The 14,454-nt window shown below is 36.9% G+C and overlaps 1 protein-coding gene across 7 annotated transcripts in view; it reads left to right on the forward strand.

Annotated features, from left to right (window-relative positions):
- The first annotated feature begins 1,369 nt into the window (after positions 1–1,369).
- mib1 (MIB E3 ubiquitin protein ligase 1) overlaps positions 1,370–14,454 on the forward strand; it is a 79,623-nt gene continuing 66,538 nt past the window's right edge. For all 7 annotated transcript variants that reach the window (XM_073849849.1, XM_073849850.1, XM_073849852.1 and 4 more), the window contains exons 1-8: positions 1,370–2,618; positions 2,809–2,980; positions 6,588–6,717; positions 8,205–8,309; positions 8,893–8,959; positions 11,114–11,318; positions 11,738–11,921; positions 14,082–14,226. In XM_073849849.1, coding sequence (XP_073705950.1) covers positions 2,390–2,618; positions 2,809–2,980; positions 6,588–6,717; positions 8,205–8,309; positions 8,893–8,959; positions 11,114–11,318; positions 11,738–11,921; positions 14,082–14,226 — 1,237 coding nt within the window. In that variant the 5' untranslated portion in view covers positions 1,370–2,389. The remainder of the gene's footprint in view (positions 2,619–2,808; positions 2,981–6,587; positions 6,718–8,204; positions 8,310–8,892; positions 8,960–11,113; positions 11,319–11,737; positions 11,922–14,081; positions 14,227–14,454) is intronic.

A 14,454-nucleotide genomic window follows, 5' to 3' on the forward strand; every position in this document is an offset into this window, starting at 1 on the left:
GAAATAAATTAACTTGTCCCTGACATTCTAATTTATTGAGATGCACCTATATTGGGTGATAGAGGACTGGAGGACAAAAACGTTTGTGAATTTGTGCATTTTAATGTGTTTGAAAGACAAAAGTCTTCCAAAGACATAAAAATTCAAAATCAATGTGTTCATCAGTAGTTGATGCGATATTAAAACACTTCTTAAACCTGGAATGATTTTTGTAAATTAGTGGTCAAATGCTGTGTCGCCACCTGACTAATGACTAATCTTTGTGTGAATGTCCACGAAACTGGAAGACATTATGAATGTATATAAACAGTAGGCTAAAAAAAAAAAGGAATTAGGGATTATGAATAATTTATTGCTATTGTCTAAATTATATGTAATCATGTAATCCATAAAAAAGTACCTGTAGTCTGATTACAAGTGTTTTAAAATGTTATTTTTGACCCTGGACCACAAAACCATAAGGGTCATAAAGGGTCAATTTTTAGAAAGTGAGATTTATACATCATCTGAAAGCTGAATAAATACGCTTTTCATTGATGTATGGTTTGGATTAGGATAGGATTCATATTGGGCCGAGATACAACTGTTTAAAAATCTATAAACTACGGGTGCAAAAAAAAATCTAAATATTGAGAAAATGGCCTTTAAAGGGTTAGGGTTAGGGTTAGAGTTTTGTCCAAATGAAGTTCTTAGCCATGCATATTACTAATTAAAAATTAAGTTTTAATATATTTACGGCAGAAAATTTACAAAATATCTTCTTGGAACATGATCATATCCCAATGATTTTTGGCATAAAAGAAAAATCGATCATTTTGACTCATACAATGCATTGTTTGCTATTGCTACAAATATACCCGTGCTACTTATGACTGGTTTTGTGGTCCAGGGTCACATTCAATCTAATTACAAGTACTTAATTTTTGGAATCTGATTATGTAATCCAGATCACATGTAATCAGTTACTATCCAGCTCTGATTACATTACATTACATTAAATAAATAAATAAATAGTATTTATAAAACAAATATAAATACAACACATTTATTTTCTTTAAATGTAATCTTAATTTATTATTAAAATTATTTTAATATTACATATTAAGTTTGACTTAAAACATTCCTTACAGAACATAACATTGTTGAGTATGCGTATACACAGTCTATAGTTAGTAATGAAAATATTAAGATACATAATAAAGAATTAGAGTAATGCAATCTACAATCAGACAGACAATACAGATTCTACAAATGATTTTGTGTCTGGGCTCTGCTCACTTTAAATCCTGTCGTGACGTCATTTTACGCCACGGGAACTGCTTGGATCCCAAACAGTCCCACCTCCTCCACTGGCTCTAGCTCTGATTGACAATAATGGCGACGCGTTCGTCTTGAGTTGCACCTCAATGAAACATTTCTCAAGAACGCATTTTCACCTATTCTTTGATATTACCTGGGCTTAAAGGTCGGCTTTAAGGACATCCTTCAGAAATTACATCCGATTATTTTTTTTTACAAGGAAATACCAAGTTCTGCTGGTGGAATTCTTGGGAAAGCACTAACAAAGGTCTCCTCATCCGTGGCGATGTGGCTGCTGTTTACAAACCCGTGCGTGCATTTGTTTCGGGCATGAAGAACTGCGATTACTTCATCTACAGACGTTCATTCAGAAACTACACTGCTACTTATTAAAAAACGGGACGCTTTGCTGAAAGTAGTTTAGTTGCACTGGAAGCGAAGCTGCTTTTTCACGGACAGCAGCTCGCACAGACATTCGGAATCGCGTCACGCGAAGTTGGACCATCTGTTGAACGCTTGCGAACGCACAACAAAGTTCGCAAACCATTTTTGGGTCTCACCATAAAAACGACAGTTGTTTTTTTTCTAAATCGAACGTTTTTGTAGCAATTTTGCTAACGGCAAGTAACAGCCTACAACTTTAGGAAGGTTAGCTATAGCTGGTTAGCCTAGACTGGCTAACTGGCCTTTGCTAAAAAAAAAAAAAAAAAAAAAAAACCGGCAGTTAGAGACTGAAATGTAATCTTTACCAGATTTACCACATCATTGTGTCCGGAATAAATAAGAATTGCAACGTAAATTTGCCAACTCGCGCAGTAAGAGATATTTACGAAAACGACTATTATTTGTCGCTAACTTGCACAGTTCTGAATACTTCTGTCGTCTGGATATCAATAGACAATTAATTGTGTGACTTAGGAAAAAAAGGTCAAATTTTTACGTGTCCATACCGTAAAATTGTCCTCCTTCACTCGCCATTGACCCAGATGTAACGTTAAGACGGGACGAATCAGTACAGTTAAAAACTCACGTTTTTGAGCTGGCTTAACGGCTAGCTAAAAGTTACTTTAATTGCAAAATTTGCTTGTAAATGACCACCGGTAGGAATAACCGAGTCATGATGGAAGGCGTGGGTGCTCGAGTTATCCGCGGGCCTGACTGGAAGTGGGGTAAACAGGACGGAGGGGAAGGGCACGTCGGCACTGTCAGGAGTTTTGAGAGCCCGGAGGAAGTGGTGGTAGTGTGGGATAACGGCACCGCCGCCAATTACCGCTGCTCCGGAGCTTATGATGTGAGGATATTAGACAGTGCACCCACAGGTGAGGCTTTTTAACCAAACTTACATTGGTGATACTTTAAAATATCATTAATAATTCATGAACATAATCTTATGCTTAATTGCTTTAAATAAATAAAAGGTTGATATCTCTTTATGTATTAGTATGGCACTTTTTAGTTTAAGCAATGCAGGTGGAAGTTAACTCCTGTGTCATATGCGTATAATTACAGGAATCAAGCATGATGGCACCATGTGTGACACCTGTCGGCAGCAGCCCATCATTGGGATCCGATGGAAATGTGCGGAGTGCACCAACTATGACCTGTGCACCACATGTTACCATGGTGATAAGCACCACCTGCGCCACAGGTTCTACCGCATCACGACTCCTGGTAGTGAGAGGTGAGTTTTCTCCCTTTGGTCTTGACTCCTTGGCATTATTCCCTCTGTGGATGAGGTAGCTTCTCTGGCCAGTTTCAGACCTTCAGTTATAGACTGTCGTTGCCCAGTAGACCACTTCTCTGCTTCCTGGAGTTCAGTGGGAATACAAGTTTTTAATAGTACAGAACAGCTTGCATCATTGGTCACCATGTCCATTAATATGGGGGATTTACGTCTAAAACATAATGTAAATACAATACTTTAGGTTTGACATCCATGGTGTATGACTTTAAAGCTGGCCCACTGGTCTTGATTTGTTGTAAGGGACTTTATACTTTTGTGCTGTTTTCGTTTTGTTTTCAAAGCAACATTGGTTATTTTCTTTGGTCTAAAAATGTCTTAAAGAATTAGTTCACTTCCAGAACAAAAATGCACAGATAATTTACTCTCCCCCTTGTCATCCAAGATGTTCATGTCTTATTGTGTTCTGTGTTTGTTGACGAAAACATTTCAGGAATTTTATTCAAATAATGGACTTCTATGGTGCCCCTGAGTTTGAACTTCCAAAATGCAGTGTAAATATAGCTTCTAAATGATCCCAGCCAAGGTAGAAGGGTCTTATCTAGCAAAATGATCAGTTCATATGCGTACTCTGTGCACTCCGGTTCAAGACAGTTAGGGTATGTCGAAAAACTCCCATCTCATTTTTTTCCTCTCCAACTTTAAAAATCATCCTACTTTGCTGTTTTACCATTTTTGTAAATGATGTATGACCTTTGCATGTTCACTTTGTGTACACTACGTTGGTACTTCTGCAGCAATGTAGGATGATTTTTGTTCTGGAAGTAATCTAATCTTTTAAAAGCTTAATAGATATCCTACTTTATCTACCGTATGTTATGACTGTAATGGATAAATCAAGTGAAAAATCTAAATGTGTGTTGCAAATGAAATCTGGTCAAGTTTCTGTTGAACTACTGGACCCTAGTGGTTTTTTAACAACTCTTAATTCTTGCTCCAGTCAACTAAATTTATGCTGTGATTATGCAGAACAACATTCTGTTTGCTTTTAACTTGTTTGGTTGAGAAGATGTATAAAAACTAACTGGCCCCTTTTTGTGTGATGCACAAGTTACTCTATAATATTTACTTAGCAGCTGTTGTATAGAGGCTTTGTACTTACATCACGGTTTGGTCAGTTACCCTGATGTGTGGCCATATTGGAGATACTCAGATTTAAACAACAGCATTTATTGCACGGTTAATGTACTACTAAATACGGTATTCTGCTAATTTATGCTGTCTACACCATGAACAAAATGTGTGGAAGATGCTAAATCATATTGGGAAGGATCTAGTAAGTAGGAAAGGGCGCAGTAGTTTGACAAACTAAAGTTAATAGGTGGTAAAAAATATGTACGAGCAGTATTAATTAAGATATTAGCTTAATATTTCACCTACCTGACTGGAAATGATAAAAACAAACAGGAATGTTGTCAACATTCTTGCCTTTGAAATCCTGGTTGTTTGGTCAACCACAAACACTTTGTTCCTCAGACAGTTTTTTGCACTCTTCTCATCGATTTGTCATAACGTTTGGCAGTCTGTAATACTCCAAATGTTTTTTTCCTGGTCCGACCGATTAATACAGCCCAAAACATGACAATAATTGACCATTTTCAGCACCAGTAATCAGCAAAATTTGCAAGTTCCATTCAGTTCATTGGCATTGTTTACATTCAGTGCCACCAATATGGCCGATTAATGACGCGTCGTGAAAACACTCTATAGCATTATTAAGCAATGTACTTAGCAGTTGACATTATGACCCATAAATGACTGACAGCACAAATAGCCAGTCAAATTACTGCTCTGATAAGCCATGTTGTCAAACTTGGTAAACTGTTTATTGTTAACTTAGTAAACACTATGGTAAAAAGGTTTTGTTATGGCAGAATGGCTAGTGAATGGATTTCCGTTCATTTTGTTCCTAAAACAAGCCAGTAATCTCGAATATTGCCAGTGTTGAATCAGACTCTGCGGTAGACCACATGAGCAAATAAACTTGGAAATTTTGAATAATCATCCAGAAGCAAAATATCTCAGTTTGCTCAAAGAAATAGTAGAATGCAGTTTGGTGCATGTTTGTAGAAAGGGAAATAGTTGGGTAAAATAGCACTTGCTCTTTTTGACATTGGCCTTCGTTCTTTTCAAACTTCTTTCACTTGTTTTATACATTTAAATATTTTCAGAGACCACATATATGCGGCCAAGTTAACTTGTTTACAGTTTCCTTGGTGTCGGGTATTTTGCATTTTGCATTTTTATCAGTGTTTGTTACAATTTTAACTGTCTGACTTTTGACACTTGGAAACATCTTTCCTTGTAACTTAACTTTGTTTTAACTTAATATTTAGTTTTCAAAATAACAAACCTGATACAAATGCGGTGGACATGGTTAAATAGTTGCTTTTGTAAGCTCATTTGTGGTGTTCTGAATAGTGTTTGACTGTGGTCATAATATAAAATGGCAGGTTTCTCTCACCAAAACACATGCAAAGATGCATCAAGGTTCATTGAATTGTCTATAGTTTGCATGATCATGAGCATAAAACAGGAAATATGTGCTATTTCTGCTTAGTATGATCTGTGGTTGATGTTGGTCTGACCAAAATATACTAAGTCTTTTTTTTTTAATAGCTGCCAGGCAGATCTTGGCTAAGTATATATAAATTTGTAATACAGCTGAAATGTCTTATTCACCCAGTAAGCATTCTCACATGGAATATGAAAATGGAGCTGCTGTTTTGTTTTTAGAGTTGCATTCTATTCCTTTTTACTGGCTTGAGTAACGTCTACTTCGCTGTCTCCATATGGTAAGGCTATTAAGAAGTCTAGCAGTTGTTTAGACGTCTCTCGTGGCAGCCACCCATAACTGCCCTCAACATGAGCTCAGAGAAACAATAGGTCAGCTCAACAGCTGGTCTCCTTTCAACTTAGTGTGACTCTATTTCCCTAGTGAGAATGGTTAGTGAAGTACAACACAAAGACAGTGATGAAGCCAGGCCTTTTTTTCCTGGGTGTTTCCTTTGGCAGCTGCTGTCCCATGCTGTGGTTTCCAGCTGCTTCAGGGTTACTTCATGCACAATTCTTTTTATTTTTTTATTTGCAAGTCTCTTTAGTATTTTATTTTTTTATTTTTTTTGCATAACCATGCATAACCTAGATATGTTTTGGGAATGTCATGTTTGTGTTGTGAAAACTCTTGCAGTTAGTCAGGGGTGCAAATTTACACGTCAGCAAAGCTGGAGGATCAGAAACTGTCTGCTGTGGTTCAGCATGGGGCAGCTTCCAGATGGGAGACAAGCTTCTTTTCTAGAAACAAACAAACTATTTTAAAATGATCCAGGATTATCATTTTTATTCTGGAGGTTTTGGCTTACCTTTGGGATTCAAAGACATTATGACAAGCCTACAGTGGCATCTTGTTTGTTATCTTTACCTGCAATATTTAACAATCATTTTCAGGATTTATTACTCATTTTGTAAAGCTTATGCTCTTATATAATGAAGCATATCTTCTGAACTCGCATTGATGGCTTTGACATACTTTTATGTGTTTCCACAGAGTTCTTTTGGAATCTCGACGCAAGTCAAAGAAGATCACCGCCCGGGGCATCTTTGCGGGAGGACGGGTGGTGCGAGGAGTGGATTGGCAGTGGGAGGATCAGGATGGCGGGAATGGAAGAAGAGGGAAGGTAATGCCTCAACACGTTTGGTTATGCTGGCTTTTCTTTACTCATCATTTATTAGATGGAAAAACTTTCCCCCATCATGTAGATACAGCTGTGTTATGCTCTTTCATGTTCACTGAAGCAAAATTAGATGTCAAGGCATTATTATTTTACATTTATTCATTTAGCAGACAGCTGTATTCAAATTAACTTATGCCATGCAACATAAGTAATCCATCCTACTTAAAAAAAATTTCCTTGTAAATACATTTTTAAAACTACATAAATTGTTTTAAGGCTATTATTCGCTGTTGTTATAAACTGGTATTATTAAAAATATAAAGTAACACTTTACTTTGATAGTCCACATTAGACATTCTACATTACAACAGTAAGTAACTTTGCAACTAATTGTCAACTAGCAGTCATTAGAGTATTAGTAGACTGTCTGCGCAATATCTTCTAACACAAAATACTGACTATAAAAAACTTTGGAAGTATGTGTCAACTTATTCTACTAACCCTAAACCTAGCCTAAGTCGACACTGAGAGTTAGTAGACATGTAGTTGCAAATTAATGAGAATTACTTGACATGTAGTTGCAAGGTTACTTATAATAAGTAGAAAGTCTAAAGCGGACTATCAAAATAAAGTATAACCCAAATATAAGATAATAATTAAAAAACACCACCAAGTGTGAAGATTACTGGTTTGTTTCCAGTTGTTTACACTTGATGCAAAGCCCCAATTATGTGGAGAAACACATTAAAATAAATTGCCAGTAATTGACACACTTCTTACGCAGTTTAAAACAATTTTAAAAGTGTTTACTCTACCATTGGTCCCTGCTTTTCAGTCTATTCAGTGATATCTGTTTAAGTCAACTCCTCATTTGGTCTTTGAATTATCATATATTTCAGGCCACTCCAGTTAAGTGTATTTAAAGAGTGCTTTCAAGCACACTTCTTTCAATGAGTGAGCCTACTTCAACCTAAACACTGAGTTTGACCGCTAAATCCAGCATTCGTAATTAAAGCAGCATTCTGCCACTCCGTTTGGCATGTTGAATGGCGTGTCTGGTGGTGAAAACATTCACTCTCTTGGGACTCTTGATGCTTATTCAGTGTTTTTACCTTTACAAACTGCTTATCTTGTTTATTGCGGGACTGAAATTACATATGGTACATTATTGTAGAGGAAATCTTAACACGTTTGACACTGGATCATTAACACAATTGATCTACTTTATTTTACAATTTACAATATTTTTTAAGAACTGACAATTAAGATGTTGATTACAATTTTTATAATTTTTTTTTTTTTTTTTTCACATAAGATGTATTGGGCCATTGAATATTGGGGTTTGTTAGCTGAATTAATCAGGCCATAGAGTGATTTAGTTATGTGACTAAAGTGAAGGATGTCTTTGATTCAGTAAGTCTTTGATTTTCTTGTCTTGTCTGGAAAACTTCCTCTTCGCTTCCCTCTCTCACCATCCTACTATGTTTCAGGTGACAGAGATCCAGGACTGGAGTGCGGCCAGCCCCCACAGCGCAGCCTACGTCCTCTGGGACAACGGGGCCAAGAACCTCTACCGAGTGGGATTCGAGGGCATGGTGAGCCACCCCCATCACTATACACATACACAAAAGACTGCAGTTAACTGGCCATTGTGTTGCTACCCACCCCCCTCCACATGCACTGCACCACACACAGACTAGTCATCCCATAAGCTGGCCTTCTTTATAAGAGCCATGTGCAGGGCAGCCATTGTGAGGGGCAGCTGGATGAGCTATCTGCATGATAAAAGAAATCTGTTCTCTTTCTGTCTCTTCACAAGAGAGTGAGATTCAGCACGAAGACCAAAGGCGAAGAGAGCAGGGGGTGTGGTCTGCAGAAAGCGTGCCTCACCTATTGAAGTGCTAGGTTGCCCATTCATTGGCTGTTAGACTTTGTGCGACGTCTGAATTTCAGCCAATCATTTTGTGGTTGGGCAACGGCTTTTGTCTGTGATTGCAATATATCCGGAGGGTGTGCGCAGCCATCTGCCACTGGAATTATTAATTAGATTTGGATAAAGAGAAGGAAATGCAGACAACTGTATCACAGAGAGCGTTACACTGTTTAGATGTTTGTGATTAGGCACTCCAAATATTTTTGAACAAATCTGTTATAATTAATTGTCTTTTTCTTTTTTAGTCTGATTTGAAATGTGTGCAAGATGCCAAAGGAGGCACTTTTTACAGAGACCACTGTCCAGTGTTGGGTAAGCTTTCCAGATGTCATACTAGTAGACTCCTAGCATATAACATGACTATATTTGAGTTATAGAGGGGTTTAAGCCTCTTAGGTCAAGTGAAGTCCTCTACTGCATCTTAATTGGATGAGTGTATTGTATGAGATGCTTCCACTAGGTGTCAGCACTAGATGGTGTGTTGAGGCTGATTTTCAAACATACATTGCTACAGTGACACATTCCTGTCTAAAAGCTCTTTTGGCCGCAGTCCATAATTGACTTATTGCTACCTAAGCCAATACCATAAGGTTCTGTACAAGAATGGTCAACTCAAATTAATTACTTTTGAAACCTAAAGAAATGCGTCCTGTGATTTACAATATACAATTTACAGGGTCGCTACCCAGTGTTCACTGCTCCATACTCACTGAGAAATGTTTTTTTATTAAAGCTGATTTAACTCTACCAAAATGCATTTGCAGTGCAGACAAATGCATAAAAAGTGATGCGTATTAAAAGAGGTGTATGATATACATTTATATTTTAAGGGTTTGTACAAAGTGCTTAATTACTTTACAAAGTATTTGAATTTAAGGTTTGAATTGGGAATTTAAGTACTGAACAACCCTTGAAAACAGTCAGGTTTATAAAGAGGTATTTGAAAAGTACTTACATTTTTGAAAGACATTATATAAAACCGTGCCTGACGATTAGCATTCGTTCTAAGTGTTATCAGTTTAAACATTTAAGCAATGTTAAATTATTTAAGCGCAAGAAGAAGCGCAAGAAAATAAAATTTGGTGCTCGCATGCTACTTTGTGTACGCGTAGAGACATACAGACATGTACTCACTCCCTTCTCATCCAAGATGTTCATGTCTGTCTTTCTTTAGTTGTAAAGAAATTTTTTTTTTTTTTTTTTTTTTTTTTTAAGGAAAACATTTCAGGATTTCTCTCCATATAATGGACTTCTATGGTGCCCCCGAGTTTGAACTTCCAAAATGCAAGTTAAATGCAGCTTCAAAGGGCTCTAAAGAAGGGTCTTATCTAGCGAAATGATCAGTTCTTTTCTAAAAAAAGTACAGTTATATATAAATACATACTTTTTAATCTTAGAAGCTCGTCTTGTCTGGCTCTGCATGTATTCCGGATCAAGGAATGACATTAGGGTATGTCTCATATTCTCCTCCAACTTCAAAATCGTCCTACATTGCTGAAGAAGTACCGACCCGGTGTTTACAAAGTGAACATGAGAAAGTGGTCAAATGCCCTTTATAAAAAAAGGTAAAACAGCAATGTAGGATGATTTTGAAGTTGGAGGAGAAAATGAGATAGGAGTTTTCCAACATACCATAACTGTCATGAACTGGAATACACAGAGTTCATGCAGAGCTAGACAAGACGAGCTTTGAGGTTAAAGTGAATAATTGTACTTTTGTTTTGGAAAATAACCGATCGTTTCGCTAGGTAAGACCCTTCTTCTTCGGCTGGGATTGTTTTGAGCCCTTTAAACTGCATTTTGGAAGTTCAAACTCGGGGGCACCAGCATTATATGGAGAGAAATCTTGAAATGTTTTTCTCAAAAAACAATTTACAACTGAAGAAAGAAAGACATGAACATCTTGGATGAAAAGGGGTTTAGTACATTATCTGTACATTTTTGTTCTGGAAGTGAACTGCTCTTTTAATTTTTTTTTTTTTTTTTTTTGGTGTCGTCTTGCACTATTGATTGCAAGTAAAAATTTTAACCACTGGCCTGATTGTAGTCCTTGAAAAGTCCCCCAAAATAAAACATTAAAAGAAATGGGAAGTTCTGGAATTTCATTATGTAGTGTCTGTATGAGTTTATATGAGTGTATATAATCAATAAAATAATTCATATTATAAATTTAAGTTATAAAATCAGACAGCACCATGCTGTCCTGTATGTAACCACAACTGATTAAGACAAAGCACATTTATTTTAATCTAACCTAATGAAGTACTGCAGTGAAGCATAATAACGGTTGTGTAAATTTACCTTTCCAGATCCTCTGAATATATTGATGTTCACTTTTTCGTTTTTTAAAGGTTTTACAAAATGCTTAGTTGCAATAGAAAATGTTGGTCTTAAAATGATAATGGTCATGAGAATACATTCTATTTCTTTCTTAAGCGTACTCTTTCCTCTGTGGCTTTCCTGTAGGTGAGCAGAATGGAAACAGGAACCCAGGAGGCCTGCAGATTGGAGATTTGGTCAACATCGATTTGGACCTGGAGATTGTTCAGTCGCTGCAGCATGGCCACGGAGGCTGGACTGATGGAATGTTTGAAACGCTCACCACCACAGGCACTGTGTGTGGCATTGATGAAGACCATGACATTGTTGTGCAGTATCCAAGTGGAAACAGGTCAGTCACACGGCACTTCTGAAAAGACTATTTTTACACTTATGTATTAGCATTTTTTTTTTCTTCAGTGCATGAGAGTGACAAACTTCACAATTATAACAATAATAAATACTAATTATTATTGCTGATTAATAAAATATACATTTAAAACCGTAATTTTGGATATAAACAGTCAACAAATCCAAAAGAAGTGTATCAAGACTTAAATTGATATTATATAAGACCATAACATTACCATTAGTCCTCTTAGTTGCCTAAAACTGTTTAAACAAAATCACAAAGCAAACGGTATAACAACATTAAACTTGTGAAGCCTGACATTTAAAATAATAGTCAGGATTTTTTGAAATGTAACAATTTAACTACTGTTGTTGAAGGTCCATGACTTTGAAATAAACACAACCTTTTGTGTGTTCTAGGTGGACGTTTAACCCAGCGGTGCTCACAAAGGCAAACGTTGTACGTAGTGGAGAGGTGGCGGCTGGTGCTGAGGGAGGCAGCTCTCAGTTCATGGTGGGAGACTTGGTCCAGATCTGCTATGACATTGACCGCATCAAACTACTCCAGAGAGGACATGGAGAGTGGGCTGAAGCTATGCTGCCAGTGAGCATCACCTCCCACATCCTTAAAATGATAGTTCACGCAAAAACGAAAATTCTGTTATCATTTCACCCTCATGCCATTCAAACCTGTATGATTTACTTTTTTCTGTGGAACTAATATCTTGAGAAATGTATGTGGTTACACTTTATTTTTAATAGTCTACTTTAGACAACTTTGCAACTACCCAGATAGTACACGTAGATCTGCAAGATGTCTGTTAAAGATCTCTTGATCTGGAAAGCATCTGCTGTGTACAAACGTCTGTCAGACGTCTGTAAGATGGCAGTTTTACACACATTCTAAATCCCAAACATCTTAAAGACATCTAATAGCCGTCTATTTGACATCTGATAGGAAACGTCCAATAGACGTATTGCAGATGAGCAAACTACGTCTTGCTGATGTAAATGCAGACATCAAATAGACGTATCTGAGATGTACTTGTGCTATTACGGTATGTGTCAACTAACTCTCATTCCCTGATAGCACACATACACCTCGAAGTCGTCTATTTGACGTCTGCATTACCATCTGCAATACGTATTTTGCTCATCTGCAATATGTCTATTTGACGTTTCCTATCAGATGTCTATTAGATGTCTTTAAGATGTTTATGAATTAGAATTTATGTAAAACTGACAACTTATAGATGTCTGCCAGACGTGTGTACACAGCAGATGCTTTCCAGATCAAGTGATCTTTAACAGACATCTTGCAGACGTAGGTGTGCTATCTGGGTTAATTTGAACTACATATATATACTCATTAGAATTCTCATTAGAATATTACTAGGGTATAATCAGTAGAATGTCTGCTGGGGACCATCAAAATAAAGTGTTAGCAGATATTAAGCAGACAGTCTACTAATTCTCTGTGTACTCAGTTGCAAAGCTGCTAGTTATTAGAATGTCTTAAGTTGACTATTAAACTATCTAACAAAAAGTGTTTCCACATTATAATAGAAGTCAATAGTAACCAAATCTGTTTGGTTATCAACAATTTTCAAAATATCTTTCAGGCTCTATCTCTCAGGCTGTTCTGCAGAAGAAAGTCATACAGGTTTGGAACAGCATGTAGTTAAAATAAATGATGATAGAATTTTAATTTTTGGCTGAACTATCCCTTTAATGATAACATGACACCGTTTCTGTGAATGATTAGTTGAATATTACACTTTGGCTGGATATTTTTAATTTATTTTATTTTGTAATAAGAGAGCAGACTGAAAAATGAAAAGAGATAGAGAGAGAGAGGGTGGAGCAGGATCATAAAATGTTGCTGTATTTAAAGCTGTTTCGCCCATATGGGTACCATTGCAACATTAAGCACTAGGCCAGAGCTCTGAATGAAAAATTATTTTATTTTATAGTACTGTGTAATGAGTTTATCTAATCTAATAATTGCTTTTTCCATACTAGGACAGCAGACTCTAGTCTGCACAAAAAAATCTAGAGACTAATCAACAGCTTTTTCAGTTGTTTCAATATGCATGACTTTTACTACTACTAAATGTGGTAAATTTCTCAGTTTTGGCTGCAAATAAAATGACCAATAAACCAGGCATTAAAACCTCATCTTTGTAATAAAGACCCAGTGTGCTTGAGTTTAAGAGGCTAATGAGAATTCACTTGCGGCCACTGGCAACCGTCTTCCAATAGCACAGTTCATTCTGTCTACAGGCTGTTTCAAGCAGCTCTGCCTCCTAAAGCAGTGGATGCGATTCTAAGAGAGGCATTGGGCCTGCATGATTGGTTTATGCTTCTCGGATCTCCTTCTTTTTGATGTCCTCAATGGACAAAGCTTAACAGAATTCCAATAGCTTCAGTTATGAGCAATATAGATGAGATATGGTCCTCCAAGTCTAGGAGCCTTTGGGTATCCTCTCTTTTAAATGAGCCAATCTCAATTTTAAAAGCCAGACCTTACACTTATTGATTTTTCTCCGCCGACCACCACATCTCTCTCTCTCCCTCCACAGTATTTAGGATGTTGCTCTCACAGGAGCGTTTGTACCTGTGTGTAATATGCAGTTTGCACACAAACCTGTCTAGCATTCTGGCAGTTTTAGAGCTTGGAGGGAAAGGAAAGTGGGTTTAATGCAGTAGAATTTGTTTTAGGACATTCCCACACTCATATGCCCATGTTTTTTTTGTTGTGCAGACCCTTGGAAAGGTGGGAAGAGTACAACAGATTTACTCTGACAGTGACCTCAAAGTCGAGGTGTGCGGGACATCCTGGACATACAATCCAGCCGCTGTTACTAAAGTGGCTCCTGCTGGATCTGCTGTTACTAATGCTTCTGGAGGTAATATACATGCACATACATGCACACACATGTTGGTTTATGAGGACTGCATAATGTTCTTTATACTGTACAAACTTGTTTTTTCTGAACCTTAAACCTACCTATAACAGAAAACTTTCAGCATTTTTATTTTCAAAAAAACAACAACAACAAAAATTTAAGTATGTTTTGTTTTATGCCATTTGGTTTATGAGAACAGAAGAAGTGTCATTTCCATAGACTGTAAAA

This window comes from Garra rufa, chromosome 10 (assembly GCF_049309525.1).
Source record: "Garra rufa chromosome 10, GarRuf1.0, whole genome shotgun sequence".
Taxonomy (NCBI): domain Eukaryota; kingdom Metazoa; phylum Chordata; class Actinopteri; order Cypriniformes; family Cyprinidae; genus Garra; species Garra rufa.